Source organism: Melospiza georgiana, chromosome 14 (genome assembly GCF_028018845.1).
Source record: "Melospiza georgiana isolate bMelGeo1 chromosome 14, bMelGeo1.pri, whole genome shotgun sequence".
Classification (NCBI taxonomy): Eukaryota; Metazoa; Chordata; class Aves; order Passeriformes; family Passerellidae; genus Melospiza; species Melospiza georgiana.
The window spans coordinates 15,255,281-15,281,040 of record NC_080443.1 but is presented as its reverse complement, the minus strand read 5'-3'; the positions used below and the strand labels follow the sequence as shown (position 1 = coordinate 15,281,040).

Here is a 25,760-nt window from a genome sequence, read left to right as displayed (position 1 = left end):
AGACTGTCCCTTCCCCAGGGATCAAAGGGGAGGTGCAGCACAACAGGAGCCGGAAGTCTTTTCCTGTGCTGAAGCTGCCCTTCCCTGCCTCACACCAATCTGCCTTTGTTGTAGAAAGGCTTGTGAAGGGGAGGCAGAGACTCCAGCAGTAAGGGGGTGAGGCTGGGAGCAGATGATGCCTTTCCTGCCCGGGGCCAAGCCCCCATCAGTACTGTGGAGGGCAGGTCCCCAAGGCTGGCACTGATCCTTCCCTGGCTGTGCAGTGAGTGGGGAAGACTTCACTTCTGTTACTGCTCTGTAGAACAAAGCTGCTCTCTCCCAGGAGGAGGAGAGCCTGCTGGGGGACACCTGCCTTAGATCCTGGGTTTAATCCTGACCACTGAGACCCTGCCTGGTTTAAAGGTTTGGCATGTCTGTGCACCCTCTCTCTGCACCTCTGTGGCCTCTCCAGACACCTGTAATGGAGCTGCTGGGCTTTGAACTGGAGCTGCTGCCATGTGGGGCTGGATTGCACCTGCAGAAGGCTTTCTGGAGAAGACCTTTGCAGTTCTTCTAGCAGCTGAACAGCTTGGTAGCTCTAAGGAGCCCAGCCAAGGAAGCCTACATGAGAAAGCACCATCCATCTTGCATTGACATGTCAAGGCTTGGCTGCACTCGATCTGTTCAGTGGAATCGCACTGGATCTCATGCCAAGGGTTGGCCTTAATGAAGTCCATGGTGAGGCTTTCTCCATGTTTGCAAAGCTTGCCAGAGCTGGGGGAGCTGCTGAGCAGATCCATCAGACCCCAGCAGGGTAAAATGTGCATCCTTTCCCGCAAGGCCTTGCTCAAGACCATGTGTTTCTGGCAGTCTTTGGCAGCTGAACACTCAGCAGGAGCTGCTGCTTGCCTTTCCCTGCCCTGCTGGGGCCTGTGCTGGAGTTTCCCCTGGTCCTGGAGGAGCTGAGCTCACCCTGAGTGACCAGCCCTAATGCATTGAGAGGGGCTGGGCTCCCCTGGGCCCCGAGCTGGCTGCCTCTGCAGAGATCAGATGGGCCCTGCTGCCAATTCCTGCCCGACCTCTAGGAGCTGTGCCAGCAGATTTGCTGGAATAAACTCCCAGCCACAAACCCTTACATCCATATGGACCTTCTGTGTATTTTTAAATACGAAACAAAATACTGAATCTTCCTGTTTACTTGCTGCACAAAGTGGAGCATCATTGGATACTGGCTCTTTCCTTTACAGCCAGATGCTTGGTGATTTACACAGTGCTTCCAAAATCTTTCTCTTCTAATCCCTATCTCCCATCAAAACTTTAACCATCCTGCTGAAGGTGGGTGAAGTTGGATGCTCTTCCTGTGGGAGAAGAGGATGCTGCTGGTGGATGGGCCAGAATGTCAGAGGCATCCTGTCAGCAGCCCTTTCCTAAATTGCACAAGCAAAACTCCTGTGGTGAAGCACTCAGCTTTTTACTCCTTTGGTTATGGCTTTTCATATGGCTGGGATGCAATGTCCTCCTACATGGGAAGAGTGGAAGAATGCAGGAAGGAGGTGGGGGCAGAGGTGGGAGTCATGGATGGCTCCTGCCTGCTCCTGGGTATGAGGGGTGGGCAGAGGGAAGTCCCAGTTCAGTGCAGGCAGCCTGTGGAGAAAAGATCACCTTTCTGTGGGTGGCCTGCTCCTTCCTCCCTGCATAAGTTCTTGTTGCAGTTCATGTTTAGTGGGAGAGAAAAGAATCTTTCTGGGGAGCCCTGGTTTCAACCCCAGGCAGAGCAGGGCCCACCCAAAGATCAGTTTTCCTTCTCTGCACCAGCTTTTCACCTTTGTCTTCCACTGCCTGGGGCAAGCTTCTGCACTTGGACACTTCAGTCAGGCCCTCAGTGCTGGGAGCTGCTTTCTACATGAGAGGCAAAGCTTCCCTTGGAGAGCTTGGGTGCTGAAATACGGTGAGTGCACAGCCTGCAGCTCCTTGGAGCAAGGGACCCGCCCTGGGCTGGGCCAGCAGCAGCAGGCTGGGGCTGGAGCAGCTGGCAGTGCCTGTGCTGGGAGCCAAGCTGGGACATCCCACGGCTCCAGTGGCTCTGCCTGGGCAGGTGGCAGCTGCTGGCAGAGCAAGCAGGCAATGGGGATTTTTCCTGGAAAGCTTTCTCAGTTTGCTCTGCTGCTGGGGCAGAGAATCCTGTGAGTGTCCAGCCCAGCAGACACTGTCTGGCAGGACATTGATACAAGCTGCTGTCCCCTTGCACTTTGTCACTTTCCTATCAAGTAGGTCCTGGCAAAGAAGCACAGAGCTGTTGTCACAGAGGGATAAACAGGAATCAAAAAATCTGGGCCAAACTCTGCTTCTTGTCCATTCTGCATCTCCCTGGATGTCTTGGGCCAAATGTTGTCGTCTTTATAGAAGGATTACACCTCCAGGACGACGTTAATCCTCTGCAGCTGTTGTCTAATGTGGGGCAGGCAGTGCTGGAGGCAAGGGAAATATTTATTTTGAGTTTTACCACTGGCCACCGCCCAGGAAAACCAAGTGACGGTTCTGGGGACTTTGGCCACTGTGCATGCACAGAGAGCTGATGTCCCTGCCCTGCCAGCGCCTGCAGGAGAGGGGTGAGAGCTTCCCCTGGCAGGCTGCAAAATGGGACCACCCAAACATGATTTATTTGGGTAAGGGAGCAATTGTGCACCCTGAGAGCTAACCTGGGATGCAGTGGGGAAAGCCTCGGAGCTGCTAGAGGTGAGAAGATGATGGAAGCCAAGTTGTGAAGCAAAACTGCAGCCCATCTGCTTCACCATCCCTTCACGTTGCCCCTGCAGCCCCAGGAATGACTTTCTGTGGGATGAGGGGTCCCAGCACCCCGGGAGCAGGCTGGGGCTGCCCGGTGGGTTTGAGGGGAGGACAGGCATGAGCCACACGCACCTGAGCGAGCTCAGCGTGCTTGGTGTGCGCATCCCGCCCTCAGCGGGGCTGGGCTGGCACCGAGCCCTGCCCGGAGCCTCCGCCCTGCGTGCAGCGAGCACGGGCAGCAGGTCCAGCCCCTCCCGGGCCCCGCGGCCCTTCCCTCCATCCCCAGCATTGTTTCCTCCGACCTTGAGCTGCCCGCTCGCTGCTCGCTGTATCCTAGCCCCGCTTCTTCCTCTGCACTGAGCCCGGCTTCCTCTGTGTTTTCCGGGTCCTTTCCTCAGCACTGAACAGGGGATGGTGCCCTGGCTCGCAGAGGAAGAGGAGGATTCTCCTGAGATGCTGCCAGAAGGGCAGAGAGCTCCTGGCAGCCCTGGTGTCCCCCTCACGCCCACCCCAGCACAGCAGGGCCTGGAGGACGCTGAGCTCCCTGGGTCTTTTCCAGGTCAGGCTCTCCAACCTATTTTTGGGAAGCAGGGAGCTGCCAGGCTCCCTGGGAGTGGATCCTGCCGGGGCCAGGCTCAGCCAGGCTCACACGCCCCATGCTCCCAACAGCCCTGTCCTTGGAGCAGGTGCCTGCTGCCCTCCTGGGCTCGCACCCACGGCTGGCCAGAGGTGAGCTGACCCCGCTGTGGGCGTGCAGGAGCCTCCAGCAGAGCCTGGGCGCCGCTGAAATGCCGGGCTTTGTCTCCAGCAGGTCCCTCACTGCTGTCCGTGAGCGTTTCCAGATGGCCCCGGGCTCCTGGCACCAGCTCTGCTGCAGCATCCGGGGAAGAGCGGGAGGGGGTGGGAAGTGGTGTCCCAGCTCACCAAGCGTGGTGGCCCGGGCCTCTGCTCCCAGCATCCCGAATTCCCGCTGGGGAATTGCTCCCAGCTCCTGTCCCACCCTCCATCAGCGAGGAGGCTCCTCCCCTGCCATGGAAGGGATGCCATAAGCAGCTGGCCCTGGGCACTGTTGTCCAGCTCTGCCTTTCCCTGCAAGCCAGGGGTCTTTCCAGGTCCCAGGCTTTGGGGTCCCAGCCCTGCACCCCATTGAGCCCTCTGTACCCCCAGGAGAGAAGGGAAAGGCTCCTGCCGTGGGAAATACAGCTGGTGTCGGAAATGCATCTGCACGGAAGTGCATCCCGTGTGGGAAATGCATCTGCCGTGGGAAATGCATCTGCACTGGCCTCTGGAGCAGGCTCTGCAGGGGTGGGGAGAGTGAATCCCAGCCGTGCTTTCCTCCTGCCTCGCCTTTTGGCCAGGTTCGTGGCTTTTGGCAGCTCCTGGTGCCTGTCTGGCCCTGGTTCAGCACAGGCTGTAGTGTCAGGCTGCCCCATGGCAGGGCTCCCAGCTCAGCAGAGCTGTGGGTCCTCCCTCAGCTCTGGGGAAGACCCACACGAGCATAAATCGGAGCAAAATGGTCAAAACCGAAGGGAAAGAAGTTAAAAGCCAAGGAATGTGACCCAGCAAGGCTTGGCTGATGGAATACAACAGCCCTGAGCCACTTGGAGATCTTTTTCCACCCACTCCCCCAATTCCTCAGGGGTTTTCTGTTCCTGATTTTGACTTCTCACTTGGCTGCAGCGACGTGCTGAGTCTGAGCCAAACGTGTTTTCCAGGGAATCAGCTCATGGCTGGAAATCGCTGCCCAGTGAGGGCAGTGATGGAGGCTGGGGCAGGGGATGGGTGACTCAGGCCACAGGGTTCCCCCCCAGCACAGAAAAGTGGGGTGAGAGCCAGCATCCATCCTTCCCTTTTACAGTAATTAGTGGCTGACGAGTAGCTGGGCAGCCCAGGGTAATTCAGTGCTGGGAAGTGGTTGTAGCAGTCGGGAACTGAGCCAGCAGCTCTGGGCCCTGGGGAGGGGGAAGGATGGGGGAAGCACAAAGTCTTCATATCCTCATCCATGAGCTGGGGGAACCCTCCCATCCACCCACCCAGGGTGGCAGGAGGGGATGAGGGCAAAGGAGCAGCTGCAGCACCAGGGCAAGGGGAGCAGGGCAGGGTGCACCAAGACAGAGGTGCCCAAGGCACAGGTGCTGGCACAGGTCCTGCTGCAGGGGAGGCTGGAAGAAGCAAAGATGCTGACTGGAGTCAAATCCCACATGGGGATGCTCCCCAATTGCACAGGGCCATGTGCAGGGGGATGGGCCAGGTTCACACAACCCCCTTGCCCAGCACAGCCCAACCAGCCTCCCCACCAGGACAGCAATGGTGCCGGGCCTCTGCTGCCCATCCCAAGCTGCACCTGCAGAACAAACCTGGCTCCAGCTGCCACCCCTGTGACCATCACATCACCAGCCTCTGTGGTTTGGTTTTTCTTCCCATTAATGGTTGAGCAAAATTTTTCCCCAGATAAAGCCAGTTTCCTCCCCCTGGAGTCTAATCTTTCCCACTCCCATGATTATTTCTCTGATCTCTGCAGCAGCAGTGACTCCTCTTGCCTTCCTCTGCCGAGACAGCAGTGGTGAGACAGGATATGGCCGCCCCTTCCCCCCAGGAAGCTCAGCAGGGCTGTGTGGGGACAGGGAGCTGGAGCACCCTGTGAAGTGGCTCCAGGAGGGTCCCCCAGCTGCTGCTGGGCCCTGCACGGGGAAGGGAGGTGGCTGCCCAGGGCTGAAGAGCAGGGCTGGCTGGGGGAGAACAAGGCTCCCTGTGTTCCCAGCGAGGCCCTTGTCACTGCCATGGGAGCTGCTGAAAGGCTGCTCTGTCCACTGCTGGGGGTGGGGGGGCTGCTGTAGCTGACCCCCCTCAAGTGGCAGCCCCAGGGCAGGGACTGCTGCAGGGACACCACTGGCCATGCTGGCCCCTTCCCTGCATCCCCTAGCATGGCACCCAGTCCCCATGCAGGGTGACCCCCCAGACAAGCCCCTTCACCACAAAATTCACCCAGTCCCTCCCAGGGCACCCCCACAGCAGGAAGGACAATGGCACCACAGCTCTCCACACACCCGACCCGTTTAATGGACATACAAGGTGGCTGTGCCCACTGCCCTGCCCACAGGGCCCCAGGGCTTCATCCCACAGTGGCAGCAGCAGGGCCCGGACTGAGCTGAGCCCCAGCAGGGCTGCAGAGGTGGCATCTCCCAGCTCACGCTGTCTTTAGGCACCACATCCCTGTATCCCCGTGGTTCAACAGGAAACACAGCCATGAGCTCAGCCCTCCCTTCCCCACCACTGCAGGTGCCAGAGGCTGAGACCTGCCAGCCCAGAGCACTGGGGAGCAGCCCCCAGCCCGCTCACCCAGGAGGAAGGGACCCTGCAGGGACCCACGGCAGATGCAGGCACGTGATGGGTGGCAGCCTGAGGGTCACAGTTAGGGGGAGGCACAGGCACAGGGAGCAGGCAGGGCCTGGATGCCCTCCAGCCCCCCCATGACCATCCCCGGTCCCAGCCCGGCTGCTCTGGAGGGGCTGGGGGGGTTGGGCATCCCCCCTTTTCTGAAGCAACAATGGGGTAGAGGGGCCGAGGCCGTGGCGAGGGTCAGGGGGAGGGGGTGTCAGGTCCATCTTAGCACCATGGTGGCAGGGCAGGGGTGGTTGGGGGAGGGAGCCAGGGTCAGACCCACTCCTGCAAGGAGCGCTTGCAGTACAGGAGCATTCGGGGCGCGCCCTTCCTCTGCATCTGCACGATGACGTAGATGAGGCCCAGGATGCAGAGCAGCAGCACCAGCAGCACCAGCACCATGACCACGCTCATGGTGCGTGTGTACTCATCGATCTGCACCACCACGTCCACGTCCCTGCCTGGCTGGCCATCTCTCTCGTTGTAATCCTCATCTTCCTCCTCCTCCTCCTCACCTTCAGTCCCCCCGTCCCCATCAGGGTTGAAGGGAGGTCGGTCCACATCGGGCCAGCGGGGATTGGGGTCTGGGACCAGCTCTGTGTGACAGCCCATGAAGTCCCGTAGGATGGATTTGGGATAGCCTGGCTCTGTCTTGAGACGCTCATTGTCAAACTTCCAGTACTTTGTGCCTCTGTAGAAGTAGGTGGAGGCTGGGGGAAAGATGGAGACAAGGGGTAAGTGGGTGGGCACAGGACACTGCAGAACCTGGGCACCCCAGCAGATGCCCAAGACAGCAGGTTTTACTCCAGGACTGGTGAAACCCCTCAGAAGAGGATTCACTGCTAACTCCCACATACTCTCCCCATGTGGCCAGGCTATCAGAGGGACAATCTCATCTCCAAGACTCCCACCACCACCACCCACCCCTCTCCTCCTCTACTTACAGGCGTCCGGGCTGAGGAAGGCTCCCTTGGGCGAGGGAGGGATGCCCACCCAGACAGAGATGGGCTTTGGGTACCCAGGGTCCACCGAGCGCGTGTCCTCGTTGAAGCGCCAGTATCTGGGGAGGGAGGTGGGGAGTCAGTGACAAGCACAGGGGTCCCCACTGCCCAACATTCGCCCCCTGACAGAGGCCAGGAGGCAGCAGAGCAGAGAGAACCCCAGACACACTCACCTGTCCCCTTGGAAGAAGAAGGTGTGTCCCGTGGGTTCCCACCAGACGGCCGTGTCGATGCTGTCGTAGGGGATGCCCTGCCCGTAGGTGACCAGGGGCTGTGGGTACCCAGGCTCCAGGTTGGCTTCTCGGAAGAGCCAGTACCGGTCACCTAGAGGGGAAAGAGTTGGAGAAGGGGCATGAGAAGGTGCTGTGGCAGGTGCACAAATGGATAGGGATAGTGGTAGATGCCTGTGCCACCCTGACCCCTTGGGATGACACAGCAGCTGTGGCTGGGGAGGTGGGTCACAATGAGATGAAGCCAACCAGCTCTCAACAGCTCTGTGGGGGACACTGGAGTCTCACTTCCACCTCAGCCCTCCCATCCAGCTTCCCTGCTCACCTTTAAAGAAGACAAATCTCCCGTCATGCCTCTCGTAGGCAGCATCAATGTCCCCAGGGAGGCCCCGCCAGAAGTGTCCGATGGGCATGGGGTAATTGTCCAGCACACGGTTGTGCCGGACCCTCCAGAACCACCGGCCCTGGAGAGAAACAGGGTGTTGGCAGAGGATGTGGAGGACCCAGGGACACAGTCACCTTGCTGAGGAATGTCACAGACTGATGACATCCCCAAGGAAGGGGCAGAAGTGGGTCCTGGCAGGTACCTTGAATACAAACATCTCCCCACGCAGCACCGCCACCGTGTCGAAGTCCCCATCGCAGATGTCGGGGCCGTACTGGTCAGGTCGGTCTGGGCTGCCAGGTTTGGGGGGTCGGTCTGGTTTCCCCGGAGGGGGAGGTTTAGGGGGTCTCTGGTCTGGCCTGCCAGGTCTCCGGGGTGTCACGGTGGGCAAAGGCTTGGTGGGCTGAGGGTGCCCATCTGCGGTACCTGGATCGGGCAGGTGAGAGAAGGGATGTGGTGATGCAGATCAGCAGTACCTGTAACTCAGTTTCCCCACACACATGCCCAGAATCCCACCTCTGGGATGATCCCCCAACCAGCTCCTCACCGTAGAGCTGCTGGATGCCCTTGAGGTCATCCTCGGGCAGCTGGAAGTTCTCTGTGTCCATCCACTGGTAGAAGGGTGCCATGATAGCACTGGGGTTGCTGGAGTGCTCCAGGCCCAGCGAGTGCCCCAGCTCATGCACGGCCACCAGGAAAAGGTTGTTCCCTGCACGGAGAGGCACCATCAGCAAGAAGGGGTGGAGAACATGACACATGAGGCAGATCCCTCAACCCAGCACCGTGCAACAGGGGTGCTCCAGTGGGATCAGCCTACCTCACCCATGGTGGACCTGCTCTCCCTGCCCATCCTGTCCACACCAGCAGAGCCCCCCTCCTCCACCCACAGTGGCCACCAGGCTCCTCTGGTCACCTTTACAACCTCCTTGGCCCTCAACTCACCAGACACATCTGCATTCTCCAGCGTCCAGGGCTCATCCAAGTCGAAATGCGTGTCCCCCCCCATGCCAGGGCCGGGAAAATAGGCATGAGCCAAAAATCCCCCAAGGCCATCAAAGGGAGAGCTGTCTCCATGGAATCCAGAGGCAAAGAGCACCATGATGTCAGCCTCCTTCTTCCTCTTCTGCCGGATGTCCTCGTAGGCCACCTCCCGGAACACCAGCGGCGTGGCTTGCTCCCACACGCGGAAAGCTCGTCGGACAGCCTCGTGGGAGTGGTACCGACCCAGCTTCTCCGTGTAGTTTTGGATGCTACAGGGGATACAGAATTCACTAGGGAAGGCCTGCAGCAGCACTCATTCCCTGAGGGGATCCATGGCTCTCCATGGGCCGGGGGGAGGGAGTCCCTGGGTACCTGAAGGTGAGGTGGCTCTGGCTCCAGCGCCGCCCTGTCAGCGCGTACCGCTTCCGACGCATGTTGGACTTCATCCGTGCTCCAAACTGATCCGGGACCCCACAGCGGGGACGCTTCATCCACCTGCCAGAAGGACACCGAGCCAGGGCTCAGCCAACATCCCTGAGGGATTACAGCACCCACAGCCAGCAGGGACACTATCCTGGCTGCAGAGGTGCAGCCCCCAAAAGGGGAGAAGCACAAGGGGGACAGCACCCACTTTTCCAGGGCCAGCAGAGCCCCGAGGCTGTCAGAGAAAACCACAGAGCCCGAGAGCGGAGCTGCCATCTGCCTGAGCAAGGGGACAATGGAGAAACTCACGCCTTGGTCTCCTCGTCCAGGACGCCGGTGACGGTGATGCCGTAGAACTTCTGCATCTCGGCGAGCGCGGCGGAGAAGGTCTGGGCCGAGCGCATGGTGGACATGCGGCGGCTGGGCTGCGGCAGGTACCCGTAGAGCCGCAGCCATGCCTGCCCGGGAGAGCCGCGCGTCAGAGCGGGTCAGTGCCAGCTGCCAGTGGCAAATGCCACCCTGAGCAGGCAGCGCTGCGGCAGCAGGGCACAGGTCCCTGCCCTGCGAGGTGGGGGAGCCGGGGATCTCGGGGGGCTGCTGCCGGATGGGCTGACTCCAGGGACCAGGCAGCTGGCAGGGGGCCAGGCTGCCTGCGGGCTCCTGTCTCTGTCCTCCTCCGGAGGCGTCCCCCGGGAGCTGCCGAGGGATGTGAAGCCTGGGACCCCCACCCCGGCCTGCACCCACAAAGGGGCTTCTGTCCTGCGGGGCTGCAGCCCCAGGGCGGGGGGCAGGAGGGTGCAGGGGCGCGCCGGGGCTCTTCCTTCCTGCCCCAGCCTCCGCCTCCCCTTGTCTGCTTTAATTGCATTTTATTTTTATCTTTATTATTACTCTTTTGTAACTTTTTTTTCCCTCCTAGTTTTCACTTATATTTTCCAAATTAGGGGGGTTTTCCTTTTATTCTTTCAAGCTTTTTTTTCGAAATTCTTTTTCCTTTTCCAAGTCTTATTGCTCTTCCAAGTCTTTTTCCTTTTCCAAGTCTCGTTCTCCAGGTTCTCCAATCCTTTTCCTATCCCAATTATTTTCCTAAGCCAATTCTTTTCCTATCACTTCCCCCCCGCCCCCAAAAAACGGCTTAATGTTTTTAATTGCTAAAAACACTGAATCTCTTAAATTCTTCTACCCCCACTCCCGTTCCCCCGGCAGGGTGGTGGAGCAGAGCCTTTATCAAAAGCCCTTTCACCCCCTCCCCCGCCGGGCACAAAGCGCTTCCTCCCCACACCCCGCGCCCGCCACCCCGGGGGCGACCCGCACTCCACCGCCCCGTTCCCCGCCTGCACCTGCCCCGGCCGGGCGCGGCGGGCCCGCAGGTGCCGGCGCGGGCCGGGGGTGCGGGGGGTGCGGAGCCGCGGGCCCGTGCTCACCTCGGCGTTGATCTCCTCGCCCGCCGCCCCCGCCAGCAGCACCAGCAGCACCACGAGCGGCGGGAGGCGCCCGCCCGCCCGCCAGGGGGCGCCGCCCCCTCCTGCCATTCCGCGCCGCCGCCGGGTCGCGGCTGCCCCCGGCCGCGCCGGGCCGGGCCGGGCCGGGCCGGGCCGAGCGCGGCGGTGTCGGAGCTACGCCGCCCTCATGGCCCGGGGCCGAGCCGCCGCGGGGGGCTGCGCACGGTGCATGGGAGGCGCTGCCAGGCGCGGCCCGTCGCCTCCCGGCCCGCCTTTTGTGCGTGAGGTCAGCACGGCGGAGCGCGGCACATGGGCGGCCGGCGCGGCGCGGCGGGGCCCGGCTCCGCTGGCTGCCCTGCCGCGCTCTGCCCGCCGCCGGGAGCACCGGAGCGGCTGGCGGAAGGCGGGCGCGGCGGCGGCGGCGGCGGCGGGGAGCGGTGGGAGCGGGCGGGGCGGGGCCGCGGCGGGGGCGGGGCCGCGGCGGGGCGGGGCCGGGGAGGCGGGGCCGCCCCCCCGCACGTGTGTGAGCGGCGGGGCCGCGGGGAGAGACCCCCGAACCGGGCAGGGACCCCCGAACCGGGGAGAGACCCCTCCGAACCGGGGAGACACCCCGAACCGGGCAGGGACCCCGAACCGGGCAGGGACCCCCGAACCGGGGAGAGACCCCTCCGAACCGGGGAGACACCCCGAACCGGGCAGGGACCCCCGAACCGGGCAGAGACCCCGAACCGGGCATAGACCCCTCCGAACGGGGCAGGGGCCCCGAACTGGGCAGGGACCCCCGAACCGGGGAGAGACCCCCGAACCGGGCAGAGACCCCGCACCGGGCACAGCCCCTCATATCCGAACAGAGACCCCCGCACCCGGGCAGAGACCCTCGCACCCGGCCCTGCCGGCAGCCGCCACATCCCCGACTTTGCCCCCACAGCCACCGTGCCCTGTCCCGGGGGTCTCTGACACCCGGTGTTACACAACCGGGGGCAGTGCCAGGCCCGGCTGGGGCCGGTGGTTGAGCATTAACCTGGGAGAAACCGGTTTCACTGAAGTCCCCAGGGGCTAAATATATCTCTGTTTGTTTTTCTTTGCCCCAAAAGAAACTTATCTTGCAGATCCCCATCCCGGAAACTAAATGGCCAAAGACTTAACAGATTTTTTTGTTAAGGACTTCAAAAGGCTGCTGGCAGCGGCAACTGGCTGTGATGCTCCCAGGGACACAAATCCCGACTGTCTGGAGATGCTCCCACAGACAAAGCCACTCTCTGTGCCAGAACAGGCAGCACGGAGCTCACAGGAGCACTTACAGAAGTGGCCTCACGTAAAACCTTGCAGGAGTTGTGCGTGTCTAAAAGGAAATGGCTGAAAAACACCACAGACACAGTTTTATGAAATGAGGAAACAGATTTTTACTGTTCAGAAGTCCTGGACAGACATGGAATAAAAGATTCAGGGCATCACATCAGCATCCTGTTCCAAGTACCTGAGAAGTTGCAGCTGACCAACCCATAGGGACAAAAGGATAAAAAGGAGTTTCTCCCAAGGGACAATGTCCAGCCTGCGATCCCCTGGGTCATCATCCACCTGGGGTGCTGATCACACAGGGAAAAGTGTGGAGCCTGGGCAGGAGCCACCACCCTTTGACTCACCTGTGGGCACTGCCCTCCCAGCCCAGGCAAACACTGACACTGTCCCTTCCAGGGCTCACCCACACCTGGCAGCAGCTCTTGTTCTTTGGCAAAAGGATCAGACACTGAAATGTCTCTACAGAGGCAGCAGCGTGAGAGGACACAACATGACTCAGGAGCTTGTCCGAGCTGGCTTACAGTAGCAAAGCACTCAGGGAAGAGGATCCAGCTCCATGTCCTTTCCTCTTGCTACTCAAAACATGCCCAGAGCCTCCCAAACAACAATCTGGCAGTGCTACTTCCCACTGTGTGAGACACTCTCCCTTTAGTAGCAGCTTCCCACGCTACCTTCTTCCTCCTTCCCATAAGGCATCTATGGCTTTTGAAGATTTTTTTTTTCTTCTTTTAAAAAAATCAGCAAAATTAGCGACCGTGGGATGTCTGGAACCGCCAGTGCTGACTGCAGCACATCCAGCAGCGAGCATGAAATCTGCTACAAGCACACTTTTCTTCAGCCAGCAGCTCAAACTGGAAGTGGCCAACTTGAGGCCACCAACGCCGCAGAGACGCTGAGCAGGCAAGAAGAGCGCAGAGGTGCGTGACAGCCCACGGCAGGCAGAGCTGTGCCAGACTGCAGCCTTGTTCCAGTGTCAGGCTCCTCGGGGCTCCAAAAGGCACAGCCCCACCTGCCCTACCTCAGGGGGAAGGAGAAGTACTTGTTCCCTGACTTGCAGCGGATTTGCTCCCATTGGATACGCAGCAGGAATTCTGACTCCTCAAACCCATCCACAATGTCCTGGAAAATAGAGGCAGCAGTCAGTACCAGGAGAGCGGATCTGCCAGAGGATGGAGTTGGCAGCTCCCTGTCTGAAGGAAGTCACAGATAAAGCCATTTGAAGCTGGGAGCCTCTGACTTCCCTCAGGAGGGTGATTTAACTCACGCTCCCCCCTAAAGCTTCTCATCTCTCACCCCACTGAAGTTTGTCCTGCTTGGTTGAAGAGAATGTCCCACTCTGCACCCCTGGCAGGGAGATGTGGCTGGAGCCCAGCTCTGCCCTCCCCCTGCCCTCCACACCACCCCACGTCTGTGGGGACACACCTGGAGCTCCCGCAGACACTGCCCCTCCAGCCTGCCAGCCAGGTCCCCCACGCACCAGGCCAAGCTGATGTGGAACGATGGGTCCTGAAGGCAAAACAAACAGGGGTAAGGATGTGAGGGCTAAAGGAGGCTTTGGTGAATGCACAGAGCCACAGTGGGAGGGCTGGCATGATGCTGCTGCCCTGCCTGGGCTCACAGAGGCTGGAGGATCCCAAAGCTGGGAGTCCCCTCTGCCCAATCACCAGCTGCAGAGCTGATATGGACAGTGCTGGAGGCAAGAGGAGACCTGGGCTTCCCACCCCAGCCCCTTTGGACTCCATGGGCAAGGCTGCCTGGCTCCCAGCCTCCCTGTGCTCAACTCTGCAGCTGTGGGACAATCTCTCAGCCCTGGTCCTGGAACAGGTACATGTGCCACTGCTGAATAATCCACATGAGCTCCCTGCTCAGCTCTAGGCACAGACAAACTGGGCTCTGGCCCTTCAAAATCCCAAACCTGTTCCCAAAGCTAATACTAAGCAAAAAGGCTGGACTAATGCCCAAGAGAGCTGCCCAAGGCAAAGACACAAGGATTGTCCTCAGTCCCACAGTGCCCATTCTATCCTAGGACAACCCCGTTTCCATGCACAGCAGGGCAGCCACTGCAACTGGCTCCTGTTTACTCGAGTGAACATCTCACAGGGAACCAGCCAACATGTCCAGACTGGCAGAGGAGCAAGCAGGAACGCCTCACCTTGTAGAATGTGGGAAGGTCAAATTCCTCTAGAACGCCATCCACCTCCGAGATCAGCTCCAGCAGCTGGAAATGCCCAGCAGAGACCTCCAAGCCAATAAAGGTCCTAAAGAAAGGCAAGGAGAGACTGCAAGCACCCTTTCATGCTGCAGAAAGCAGAGCCCTAAGAATACACAGCCCTTCATTCCTACCAGGCAAGTTCCCTATTCCCTAACACAGGGGAATCTGAGGAATGCCAGGTTTAAGCATCCAGGGATGCTGACTGTATTCTGAAAAAAACAAGATGTGGTGGCAGGAGAAGCAGGACTGGATGATAAACCATGTGGATTTACTAGATTAGCCTAGTACATTTTGGGACATGAAAATCAGTTTTCTAGGCAAAGGATGCACTGGGTGGGAATTTCAGCAGAGTGCCGTGCCCATGCAGGAGCTGCATTAAAATGTGGAAGTTGCTGGAGAGGTTTTACAGTGTGAGAGGAAGCAGGGAATGGGAAATACCAGGCTGGAGAGATGTGACAAAGAAGTCAGCACCTCCTCCAGGACTGTTGGGATGACACTTTCCAGAGTCATTTACAGTCATCATTTCTTCCCCTCCAGGAGGGAAGCAGAAGATTCAAGTGTCACTCAGGTTCCACATCCACTTTTTCCTACCCATGACTATCTTGGGCTGCCTTTCCCACCAGATTCAGCAACTTTCTGCAATTTTAATCACCTTTGCTTTGACATTCAAAAAAAAACTTAATTGCATTCCGTTGGAATCAGGCCTCTGAGCTGACGCCCAGGAGAATTAGCACCATCTCAGCTATTTCTCTCCAGCTCTTGGAAGACCTGCACTACAATTTCACGACTGGCACTGCTGCCAAAAGAGGTGGTCCCACTCTGCTCGCCCCAGGCTGTGCACACCAGCTAATGAGACCAAAAGCTTGCAGAGAATCAGTGCCAAAGCCAAAAATTTGTGCAGATGGCTGGGGAAAGGTGTGAAATGTCTGGAGATGATCCGGAGGTGATCACAGACTGTGTTGTCACACAGCCCAACTGTGGGACAGGCAGGGTGACACTCCCCATCCACACAGCACCTTGCTCAGACGTCTCCTGGGGCAGGCAGGCTGCTCACTGTGCACTCACCTGGTTTTGTTCTGGTTGGTGTAAACCTTTACTTGGTCAGCCACGCAGAAGAACCTGAAATAAGAAAGATCCTATTTCAGCTGCAGAGAAAAAAAATAAAAAAGGAGAAGATGAGGAGGGGCCAGGATTGTTACCAAGCCATGGAAAGATACAGGCAAATATATGCTGCAATCAGACCGAATTGGTGCAACCAGAACCTCTTGGGGCTCAAATTAATTAATTCCCCTCCCATTTCCAGCCCTCCAAAGCCTGCACAGTGACAGAAACCCTGAAGCAGCTGATGCTCAGGCAGTGCCTGAGCCTGATGTAAGCAACAAAACCACCCATGGTTTAGAGGATGGCACAGCTCTGGCCTGATCCTGAAAAGCCAAAACCTGACGTGTGTGGTGCCAGACCCCGAGGCAGTGAAGAAAAATCCCCAGGGCTTTAATGTGCTGCCAGCACCAGCCCAGGGACACCTTAGGGCGTGGATGCTGGCAAAGCACGGGTCCCGAGGGCAGGGGAGGGTGTGCGGAGCGCCCTGCCCGGGCTCTGCCAAACCCACCTGTGGAAGGCGGCCAGGCGCTCCCGGAGGCAGCGGACGAAGGGCTCGATCCAGTGGTAGCGCAGCACCACGCACTGCGAGAGGCTCACGTGGAACTCCTCCATGGCAGCCAGCGACGGCACGAAGGTGCGGGCGTGGGACACGAGCAGCTCCAGCAGCTCCAGGAACTCCTCCTGGGCAGTGTCTGCGGGGCAGCGCCGTCAGAGGGGCCGCGCATCCCCGCTGGGACCGGGGGGCAGCGGCTGAGCTCCGTCCCGCCATCCCGGTCCCGGTGCCATCCCGGTCCCGGTGCCATCCCGGTCCCGGTCCATCCCAATCCCGGTGCCGGTACCTACAGGGCAGGTAGACGTGCGTGGCCCAGTTGCCCCGCTCGTGGGGGAAGCCTCGCACGCGGCCGCCGTGCCGGGAGCTGTCATCGCTCACGGCCTCATCCGGGTCCGGGTCTCCGGGCAGGCCGGCGGGCACGGGCAGGCGGGGGCGGCCGGCGCTGCGGGACCGGAGCGGGGTGAGAACGAGGAAGAGGAGGAGGAAGGCCGCGCGCTCCCGCCGCCTCCCGCGCGCTCCCGCCGCCGCCACCCCACCGCACCCACCTGGCCCCGGGGGGCCCCTGCGCGCCGCCGCCCCCGCTCCCCCCTTCCTCCTCCTGCTCCTGCTCCTCCTCGGAGCTGCTGTAGCCCACCAGCGCGGCCCTCATGGCCGCGGCCCGGCCGCCACGGCCCGCTCCTCGCTCCCCGCTGGCAGCGCAGTTGCCGGCGCGGCCCGGCAGGGGGCAGCACCCGCCGCGCCCGCCCCGCCTCCTCCGCCGCCGCCGCGGCCGCCCCGGCCCGGCCCGCTCCGCTCGCTCCGCTGCGCTCCCGCCCGCCGCTCGCTCCCTTCCCTCCCTCCCCTCTTCCCTCCCGGCTCCCGCCTCCACGCCAGCGCGGGGCTCGGGCGCAGCGCGCAGGCCGCGGCCCTGCCGCCGGCGAGGCCTCCTCCCGCCGTAGGTGATCGGCCCGGCCGCCGCCGCCGCCCTTTGTGTGCGCCTCGCCGGGGCGGGGGCGGCCCCGGGCGGGCAGCGACCCCCTACACCCGACCCAGCGCGGGGCCTCCCGGCGCGGCGGCGGTGAAGGCCTCGGGGCGCCGTCCCCGCGCTGCCAGCGGGGCCGCCCGATGGGGAGCGGCGAGCGGCGGGCCGGGCCTGGCCGCGGGCTGCGGCGGCGGCGGCTGCTGGTGGCCTGCGAGCTCCCCGGCCGCCCCCGCGCCCCGCGGCCCTGAGGCGGCCCGGGCCCGGCGGGAGCAGCCGGGCTATGCCGAGCAGGCCGCCTCGCCAGTTTGAAAGTACCTCTGCGCTCCCGACCGCGCTCCCTAAATGGTTGTCGCTTCCCACCTCCCACGGAGGGATGAGTTAGGCTGGAGCTGGCGCCGACGCGGGTCCCCGCGCAGAGCCCTCGGTAAGCCAAGGTTGGTATCGCTCTCCCCTGCGAGGGGCACAATCCTACCTCCCCGTTAGCCCGGGATGCGCCGCCGGTGGGTTCGTCCTGCTGCGGTTGGCGGTGTGTGCGGGGGAAGGTGGCGCCCGGGCTGGGCTGAAGTTTCGTGTCCCGCCGAGCACGGTGCAGGTACCGGCGCTGCGAGCCCTCGCTCCGTCAAGGTGAGCTCTGTAGGAGAAGGAGAGCATCCTGCGTGCGGGCAGGGCTGCGATGGTGCCTCTGGGGGCTTTACTGCCCCAAACTGCTGGAGCACAAAATAATGAAGTGTCCCCACAGTCAGAGCCCTACCTGAGCTGTGGGGCTCAACCCAGTCTCAGCTGAGTGCCATTGGAGGTGGGGATGCTGGGGAATGGGATTCTCTGGTGCTCTTTATTGCATAGTTTTAAACATAAAAAATATTCTTGTGGTAGACCAAGGATTTCCTTACCCCGAGGGCAGATGTTTTGATGCAGACATGGGGATGCTCTCAAGGCTCAGGAGTGCTGGTGGCTGCTGCTCACCAGGGCTTGCACCTTCTTCTCTCTTGAGGTGTGTTGACACTGCTGCTATCTGCTGCTCGCTGGTGGGTCTTATTCTTCTCTAAGCTGGTGCCAGGTTTTATTGGACATCTCACTTTTCAGTGAGCCTGATGATGCTCTGTGGCAAGGCCAGGCTGCAGCTCTGGCATAGGTTGGTTGGCTTCAGTGTAATTTTATTACAGGGTTTGGTAGGAGGTTCAGCTAAGCCACTGCTTTAACTCTACTTTTATCTTCACAGAGTGATCCCTGTGTCTGAGGATAGGATAACACTGAGGGCAAATATTCTCCTGAGCTCCCTGGCTCTTCCAGTCTCAAGCGCTGCCCAGAGAAGGGGAAATGCTTTGCATGCATCCCTTGGGTAATGGGCTCGATATCCAGGCTGCAGGAGGAGCAGAACCATTTCAAAGAGCTGTTTCAGCTGGAGTGGGATCATGTCAAGATGTGTAAAATCTAAACCAGAAGCTTCTTGATTGCATAGTGTTTGGTGCATCTATCAGGTGCATAGCCTGTGCAGAGAGACCAATGTCCTGGGACAGGGCCATAGCAGTGCTGGAGATCCAGTGACCACTCAGGGCTGAGCTGAGCAGGCCCTGGGCAGTTGTGCTGGCTCTCATGAGAGCACAACACCCAAACTGTGTCCAAGCTGAGCCCAGCCCTTTCCAGGCTGAGAACTCCTTGTCCCAGGCCCTTTGCACAGCAGCAAGTAGAGCTCTGGTTCCACTGGCTTCCTGGTAGCTTTTCAGGGATGCAGGAGAGTTTTCAAAGAGAGCCATGAGGGAAGGTTGATGGAGAATTGCCCACGTTTCTTCTAACACCTGACATGAGCTGTCTTCTTTCCTGCAGAGAGAGCTGCTCCCTGGGTTGCATCCTGTGTCACTCACAAGTGTGAGCACGTCGCAGCCAGCACGGAGAAGATCCTCCTGCCCTCTTCAAGGCACTTGCCTCTGCCTCCTGTTCCTTTGTCCAAAAGAAGGAAAAGCCAGACCAAATCAGTCCCTAAAGAACCTGTGCTGGTCTAAGGAGGAGGCTCTGGAGTCCCTTCACCACTTTTCTTCCCAGGATCCTGGCTGTGGGCTGGATTTTCTGGTCTCAGCTTGAGGGGATCATTTACAGGGAATCAGGATCTCAGAATCTTTGTGTCTTGCTTTTACTTGAACCCTTTCATCCGGGAAGCTGAAGCTATCACTGCTAAAATCCCATTTTTTTCCCCAAGCATGTCAGAAAGCTGGCAGCAGCAACAGCAGCAACCACAGCAGCCGCCGCCACCGCAGCAGCACCACGCTGGGGCAGCCGCCCTCCCAGAGCACTCCATCCCTCCCAGCACTGCTGACAACCCCCTGGGCTGTGCCGTGTACGGCATCCTGCTCCAGCCAGACCCTGGACTGCAGCACCACCAGCACGCCCCCATCCAGGCTGGAGAGCCGTCCCACAAGTGCGGTGTGTGTGGCCATGACCTCGCCCACCTCTCCAACCCCCACGAGCACCAGTGCTTGCCAAGCCATGACCGCTCTTTCCAGTGTACCCAGTGCCTGAAGATCTTCCACCAGGCCACCGACCTCCTCGAACACCAGTGTATCCAGGTGGAGCAGAAGCCCTTCGTGTGTGGGGTTTGCAAGATGGGTTTCTCCCTCCTGACCTCGCTGGCGCAGCACCACAACGTCCACAACGGCAACACCATGAAGTGCTCCATCTGTGAGAAGACCTACAAGCCTCCCGAGGTAGAGCATCCGCAGCCTCTCGACCCCTCGGAGAAGCCCTACAGCTGCTCCATCTGTCAGAAAACCTTCAAGCACCTCTCAGAGCTGTCCCGGCACGAGCGCATCCACACGGGCGAGAAGCCGTACAAGTGCACGCTGTGTGACAAGAGCTTCAGCCAGTCCTCCCACCTGGTGCACCACAAACGGACGCACAGCTCCGAGCGGCCCTACAAGTGCACGGTGTGCGAGAAGACCTTCAAGCACCGCTCCCACCTGGTGCGCCACATGTACGCCCACTCGGGGGAGCACCTCTTCAAGTGCAACGTCTGCGAGCTGCACTTCAAGGAGTCCTCGGAGCTGCTGCAGCACCCCTGCACGCCCAGCGGGGAGCGGCCCTTCCGCTGCGGGGAGTGCCAGAAGGCCTTCAAGCGCCCCTCGGACCTGCGGCAGCACGAGCGCACGCACAGCGAGGAGCGGCCCTTCAAGTGCGACCTGTGCCAGATGAGCTTCAAGCAGCAGTACGCGCTCATGCGCCACCGCCGCACGCACAAGACTGAGGAGCGCTTCAAGTGCAACCTGTGCGAGAAGGGCTTCGTGCAGCCCTCGCACCTGGTGTACCACCAGCACGTGCACGGCATAGAGAACCTCTTCAAGTGCAACGTGTGCCAGAAAGGCTTCAACCAGTCCTCGGAACTGCTGCGGCACAAGTGCGTGCAGAACGCGGAGCGGCCCTTCAAGTGCGCGGTGTGCAACAAGTCCTACAAGCGGGCCTCGGCTCTGCAGAAGCACCAGCTGGCCCACTGCGCCGAGAAGCCGCTCAAGTGCACGCTCTGCGAGAGACGTTTCTTCTCCTCCTCGGAGTTCGTGCAGCACCGCTGCGACCCGGCCCGCGAGAAGCCCCTCAAGTGCCCCGACTGCGAGAAGCGGTTCAAGTACGCGTCGGACCTGCAGCGGCACCGGCGCGTGCACACGGGCGAGAAGCCCTACAAGTGCTCCTCCTGCGAGAAGGCCTTCAAGCAGCGCGAGCACCTCAACAAGCACCACAGCGTGCACGCCCGCGAGCAGCAGTACAAGTGCATGTGGTGCGGGGAGAGGTTCCTGGACCTGGGCCTGCTGCAGGAGCACAGCGTGCAGCACACGGCCGAGGGTGCCTACCAGGTGGCCGCCTGCTTGCCGTGAGCCTCCCGCCCCACCCCGGCTTTCAGCTTGCATGGGACGCTCCCAAGCCTCGGCCTTCCCTCTCCAACCTCCAGGGAGTGTGGGGGAAAGGGGGGGCACGGCGTGTGGGCAGGTAAACTTTCCTCTGGCCTCAGATATGCCACCTGTATGGAAGTAGCAACAGACGACGTGGACATCTCAAAGGGGTGGAAAGGAAAGGAGGGAGGTGGAGGGAGGAAGCTGTGCCTGTAGATGCCTGGTGTTCCCTGGACTGTAGTTTGTGCTGTACCTGCAGTTCCAGTCCTGGGAGCTCAGCTGTCTGTTGCAGGCACCAGCTCTTTGCGTGCAGCCTTTTTCCCCTGTCCTGCCTGGCAGGGTTGGTGGGGAGGATTGGGTGACTCTCCTTCTGGAGAGGCTTTAGGAGCAAGGCAGAGGCAGCCCTCCCTTCTCCCAGGGAGTGCTGCTTGGCATAGAGATGGCAGGTTTCTGCTGCTGGGGTCTCCCAATTTGGTCCAGGCTCAGTTGAGGGCATCATTTCAGATCATTAGTGTTGATTGACTGCCCCAACCTCCCCTGCTCTCTCTCCTTCTAGAGTGTTGAAAGGGAAAAGCCATGGGGCTCCACAGCTCCAAAAAGCACTTTGGCATTGCTGCTTTTGCAGTGCCTGGCTGTCACACTCTGCAGGGGTCTGAGTGGGCCTGCCTGCCCCCTGTCCCTGCCAGCTGCACAGGGAGCTGTAGGAAGCTGCCACCAGAAAGCATGGCAAGGAGCACTGGGACAGTATGCCTGGGGGGAGATCATGGATTCTCCCTTTCTGGAGACATTCAAAACCCACCTGGACAAATTTCTGTGTAACCTGCTTTAGGTGACCCTAACTTAGCAGGGGGGTTGGACTAGATAATCTCCAAAGGTCCTTCCAGCCCTAACAGTTCCTTGGTTCTGTTACAGCATTCATTCCCTGCTCCCAACCAAAAGCCTGCCATTCCAGAGCTGCTTCCCAAGGCACTTCCCCTCTCCTGCCTTGCCTCCAGCCCCTGAGCACCCTTGGGCTGACTGTGGTACCTCCAGCAGGGTCAGGCAAGGGCTGTCACAGCTCCAACACTAAGGGGTGAGATGAACACTACAATAACCTACAGCTGCAGAGGTGTTGCCATGGCCAGCATAACCCACAGCATGTGCCAGGGGCTTGGTGTCTGATTTGCTGGAGGAACCAGAGTGAGTCAGGAGAATCCTTTATGGCCTGCAGGCTCAGCTCCTTGGGGAGGGCAAAGTTAGCAGTGGGTAAAGGAGAAGTCTATTTTTCCCCTCTTGCAGGAGTCCTGTTTTACCCCTTTGCCCTTTCTTTACCTCGTCTGTATTCTTCAGGTTTTGCACACTTCTTGTAAACATCACTTCAAAATAAATCTCCCCTAGCAAGGTTGATGCAGCCTCAGGTGTTTTCATCTGCAGGAATTTGCAGGCTTCTCATGTCCAAGAGATCCATTACATGTCAGTTAGATGCCTTGGAGGTTGAAGATGTGCCTACTAGGTTGTCCCCCAGCCTTCCCCCTCCATCTTTGGAGATACTGAGTGTCCATCTGTGGAGATGTTCAGGCCCTGGCTGGATGTGGTCCTGAACAATATGCTGTAGCTGACCTGTCCAAGCAAGGAGTTGGACCTGGGGGTCTTCAGAGGTCCCTGCCAGCCTCAGCCCATCTCTGGTGTTGGCTGGTGCTGCTGTGAGGTTGCAGTGAGCAGCCAGGGTGTTGCCCCTGTGCTGCACAAGGACAAGGTTATGGCTGTTGTCCATGGCAAGTGTAGGCAGATTAACCTTGCATCCCTGTTGGGGGACACTTGTCTGAAAGGTGGAGAAAGGCTTTAATTTTCCATTTCCAGCACAGTGTGGGGGAGCAGGGTGCATTTTGAGGGGCTGGGACAGGGAAGTGACAGGGTAGACCCTGGGGCTGAGTCTTCTTCATGTGCAACTTAAAGGTGATTAAAACAGACTGTGCTCTCTGCTGCCCAAGGAAGAGGGACCCATGATGGTTATCTTACTTTGTGCTGCCTCAAAGATGTAGAACTTCCTACCAAGTTTTCCATCTGTGTTTCTTTTTCCTCTTTTTTTTTTGTTTTACCTTTTTTTTTTTATAAAAGCAGTTTGTTAAAATTCATTAAAAATACTGTATAGTTTAACTTGATGTCATACTGAATCTTTAAAAAAACAAAAGAGATGTGGTAACTTGGATTTTTAAAGAGCTCTTTAGTTCTAGGTAACTGGGTTTTGCTGTTTAATATGTAGTAAGTTCAGTGTATGCTTTACTGTAGGAGTAAAAGAGAGTTCAAACAAAGGAAGGCTAATCCTGTCTTTGCAGAAGGGCTTGGTGGTGATGGAGTCTCGAATGTGGGACCAGATGAGGGCTGTGGCACCCCCCTGAACCCTTGCTCTGTTCCTGCCTTGGGCCATGGCTCCTCTGCCTTTGCCAGCACAGCTGCCAGGGGTTCAGTGGTCACTGGCAGCCAGGATCAGTGCCCAGGGCTCAGAGCTTGCAGAGAGGCTCAGCTTTGCCAGGAGGGGATTGTGAGTTAGAGTCAGCTGCTGCCTCCATGGGCTGTTGTGGCGCTGCTGTTTCTTTCTAGAGCAGCAGAGGAGGGTTTGGAGAAATCATCAGCTGGATCAGCTGGCTGTGCCCTGCTCTGTTCCCTCCCCAGGAGCCTGGGTGACTGCCTGGGTGACTGCCTGGCACCCGGGGCAGAGGAGGGTGGTGCTGGGCCCAGACACAGCTCCACACTGTGCAGAGCCATGGAGCTGCCAGGTGCTGTCCCCTTGGTGCAGCTGGACACAGGGACTGTTGGGGGGTGTTTCTCTTGTGCTGAGCAGCTGGGAAAGCCCTGGGTATCCCAGTGAGGCTCTGCCTAGGATGTGGCAGTGGCCAAGCAGTGCCCTGGGCAGAGAGACTCATCTGGGACCCCATGCCAGGGAGAGAGGGGATGCTGTGGGGAGCTTGGCAGGGGTGAGTCCAGGTCCAGGTCATCAGCTGGTGAATAGGTGCCTCCAGGTTCAAAAACATGATGGATCAGGATTAGAACATTATTAGGCCTGGCTGTGAGTCCATGGTGATTCAGTCTCTTGTTTCATTTGCTGTCCTGCAGGAGCCCAGACCCAGCTGAAGCCCATGGAGAACATGCAGCTGGAGCTTGTGGGTGGGGTGGGCACTGAGTGGCCACAGAGAGCTTGGGTATGTTTTTATAGGAGCATTTTCCAGCTGGAAGCAGCAGTGTTGCCTGCAGGGGTGGGGGAAGCAGCTCCATCACCGTTGCTGTGCCTTTAGGTTGGGTTGTGGCCAGTGAGTTGGGAGGAGGTGGCAGCAGCAGGAGGCACAGGAGCAGCACTGTGCTGCTGTGTGGGGAGGCACAGGCTGGCCTGGGGGCTGCTGTCCCTGGGGCATCACACTCAGGGCTCTGCTCACTGCTGGTGTTTCCTTTTCAAACCAAAGAGCAGCTGGGGCCAAAGCCCGCTGGGGAGTAAACCATGTCTCTACTCTGTACCTGTTGCACTTCACTTTTGGTGTTTATTTTGAGCAACTTTCAGGCTCCTTCCTCTGCTTGGCCTCTTGCATTCCTCACTGCCCTGCAGCACTGCAGAGAGTTGCTGTGCTGGAGCTGCTGTGCCATCAGCCCTGTGGGAAGTGCTCGAGGCAGTTCAGGGCCTGGTTGCAGCCCAGTGAGGATGCTGAGGGGCTGGCTAGGGGGGTTCCTCCCAAAGGATGGTTCTCCGTGGCAGGCAGGCTGAGCAGGTGGAGAGGAGGGTTGGGTTGAGCAGAGGTTTTGTGGGTGTTCTCCAGGACTTAAGTCCTGCTCTCTAGGGCTGCTGTTCCTCTGGCTTCCTGGGTCCAGGAGTAGGTAGTCTGTAACCTGGGCTTTTACTGATCTTCACTTGCCCTGACCCTACCTACAGGATGCCTTCAGCTGTCTCAGTCCCTTTCCTTCCTCAGTTTATACTTTTAAAGGACATTCTCAGCTTCTTTTCTTTGTTCAGTTCTTTATTTGTAAGCAGTGGTTTGTTTTTCATTCCTTCTTCCACGCTGATTGTGAAGTCTCTTCTTTCCTTCCCACCTCCCTCTGCTCTCCCCAGCCCCAAATTCCTTTCCCAGGCTGAGGCTGGATCCTGGTGGTACCCAACCACTGATGGTGAGATCAGGTGTTTAGGACCCGAATCTTGCTGCTCCTTGCCCACAGCAGGCCATGCATTTCACTGGGCATGGGCACTGCCTGTGACCTGGCAGCTTGGCATGGGATGCTGCCCATGCTCTGACAAGTGAATCCAAGCCAGGACCAAGAGCCAGAGCAGAGCTGCAGGAAATGGGGACTGGGTTGGGAGCTGCCATTTCCATCTCCAAGGCTGGGGATTAGGTCAGTGAAGGACTGTCAGACATTGCTGGGAGGTGTCCTGGCACTGGGGTGGGCTCAGTGCAGTTGGTTCCCCTGGCAGTGCTGTGCAGCAGCTGTGTGCATCAGCTGAGCTGAGTTAGCTGTGGCAGGGACACCCCTGGGACCATGGGATGCTCAGGTGGCCATGCCAGCTCTCCAGTGAGCAGATGCCATCTCTGCAGTCTGGGTGGGAAGATGTTCATGCTCTGGTCTCAGGGCCCATGTGCTGGACTGGGGGACAAAGGGGAAAGCATCCTCTGACAGAGTTTTGGGACCATCTCTGGGCACTCAAGCCTGCCCTTGCAGGGAGAAGAGGAGGGAGGAGAGCACATTCTGCACTTCCCTTGGGTATTTACCATCAACTCCAGGCTGCAGCTGAAGCCTGACCATTACAGAATAGGCAAAACCCTCTTGTACTTCAGAGTTGGACTCTTTCTCCCTTGGGTGGTGAGTTCCCCTGTGGGAAGGTTCCTGTGCATGCAGGTGAAATCTGAGATTCAGTAAGGGCAGGCCAGTGAGGTTTGGGGCTGCAGCTGCCCCCAGGCTGGGTGAGCACCCAGCTCTCCCCAGCATCTCCTGGCAGCCACCCCTGGCACTCTGTGGATGTGAAGATGCTGCTCTCACAGCGTGCCTGGGATGCTCAGTGGGGAGAGCAGGAGCACAGGTGGCAGCTGGACCGTGGGCTTGTTCCTGAGTGCCTCCAAGCGTGGACCTGAGGGACTTCATGGTCAGGGAGACTCCTGGGCACCTCCCAAACCGTGCTCACGACTCCAGCAGAGTTCCCA

At 59.3% G+C, this 25,760-nt stretch overlaps 3 protein-coding genes across 4 annotated transcripts; 1 reads left to right on the top strand and 2 right to left on the bottom strand.

Annotated features, from left to right (window-relative positions):
* Positions 1 to 5,802: 5,802 nt before the first annotated feature.
* On the bottom strand, positions 5,803 to 10,696 carry MMP15 (matrix metallopeptidase 15). The gene is made up of 10 exons (XM_058034347.1): positions 10,589 to 10,696; positions 9,477 to 9,625; positions 9,117 to 9,239; positions 8,706 to 9,013; positions 8,311 to 8,472; positions 7,966 to 8,189; positions 7,704 to 7,842; positions 7,322 to 7,472; positions 7,092 to 7,207; positions 5,803 to 6,857 (listed from the first exon to the last, which is right to left on the bottom strand). Exons 1-10 carry the CDS (start codon positions 10,694 to 10,696, stop codon positions 6,421 to 6,423), a joined length of 1,917 nt encoding a protein of 638 aa, XP_057890330.1. The 3' UTR covers positions 5,803 to 6,420.
* A 1,308-nt stretch (positions 10,697 to 12,004) lies between these two features.
* On the bottom strand, positions 12,005 to 16,260 carry USB1 (U6 snRNA biogenesis phosphodiesterase 1; the record flags this gene model as incomplete). The annotated part of the gene is made up of 6 exons (XM_058034471.1): positions 12,005 to 13,024; positions 13,328 to 13,411; positions 14,058 to 14,163; positions 15,183 to 15,236; positions 15,727 to 15,910; positions 16,062 to 16,260. Coding segments are annotated over 6 exons (732 nt in total), but the record flags the coding sequence as incomplete, so codon positions are not given.
* A 707-nt stretch (positions 16,261 to 16,967) lies between these two features.
* On the top strand, positions 16,968 to 21,988 carry ZNF319 (zinc finger protein 319). 2 transcript variants are annotated; one of them, XM_058034349.1, is made up of 2 exons: positions 16,968 to 17,156; positions 18,557 to 21,988. In XM_058034349.1, exon 2 carries the CDS (start codon positions 18,928 to 18,930, stop codon positions 20,587 to 20,589), a length of 1,662 nt encoding a protein of 553 aa, XP_057890332.1. In that variant the 5' UTR covers positions 16,968 to 17,156; positions 18,557 to 18,927; the 3' UTR covers positions 20,590 to 21,988. The 2 variants fall into 2 exon arrangements, with proteins under 2 accessions (XP_057890332.1, XP_057890331.1); XM_058034348.1 differs by having other exon boundaries at positions 16,968 to 17,166.
* Positions 21,989 to 25,760: the final 3,772 nt, after the last annotated feature.

Coding starts and splice junctions, on each gene's coding strand:
- MMP15 (XM_058034347.1), bottom strand. CDS start 10,696: ATGGCAGGAGGGGGCGGCGCCCCCTGGCGGGCGGGCGGGCGCCTCCCG. Junction 9,240..9,476: donor CTGGACGAGGAGACCAAGGC/GTGAGTTTCTCC, acceptor TCCTTCTGGCAG/GTGGATGAAGCGTCCCCGCT. Junction 7,473..7,703: donor GAGATTTGTCTTCTTTAAAG/GTGAGCAGGGAA, acceptor TTTCCCCTCTAG/GTGACCGGTACTGGCTCTTC.
- ZNF319 (XM_058034349.1), top strand. CDS start 18,928: ATGTCAGAAAGCTGGCAGCAGCAACAGCAGCAACCACAGCAGCCGCCG.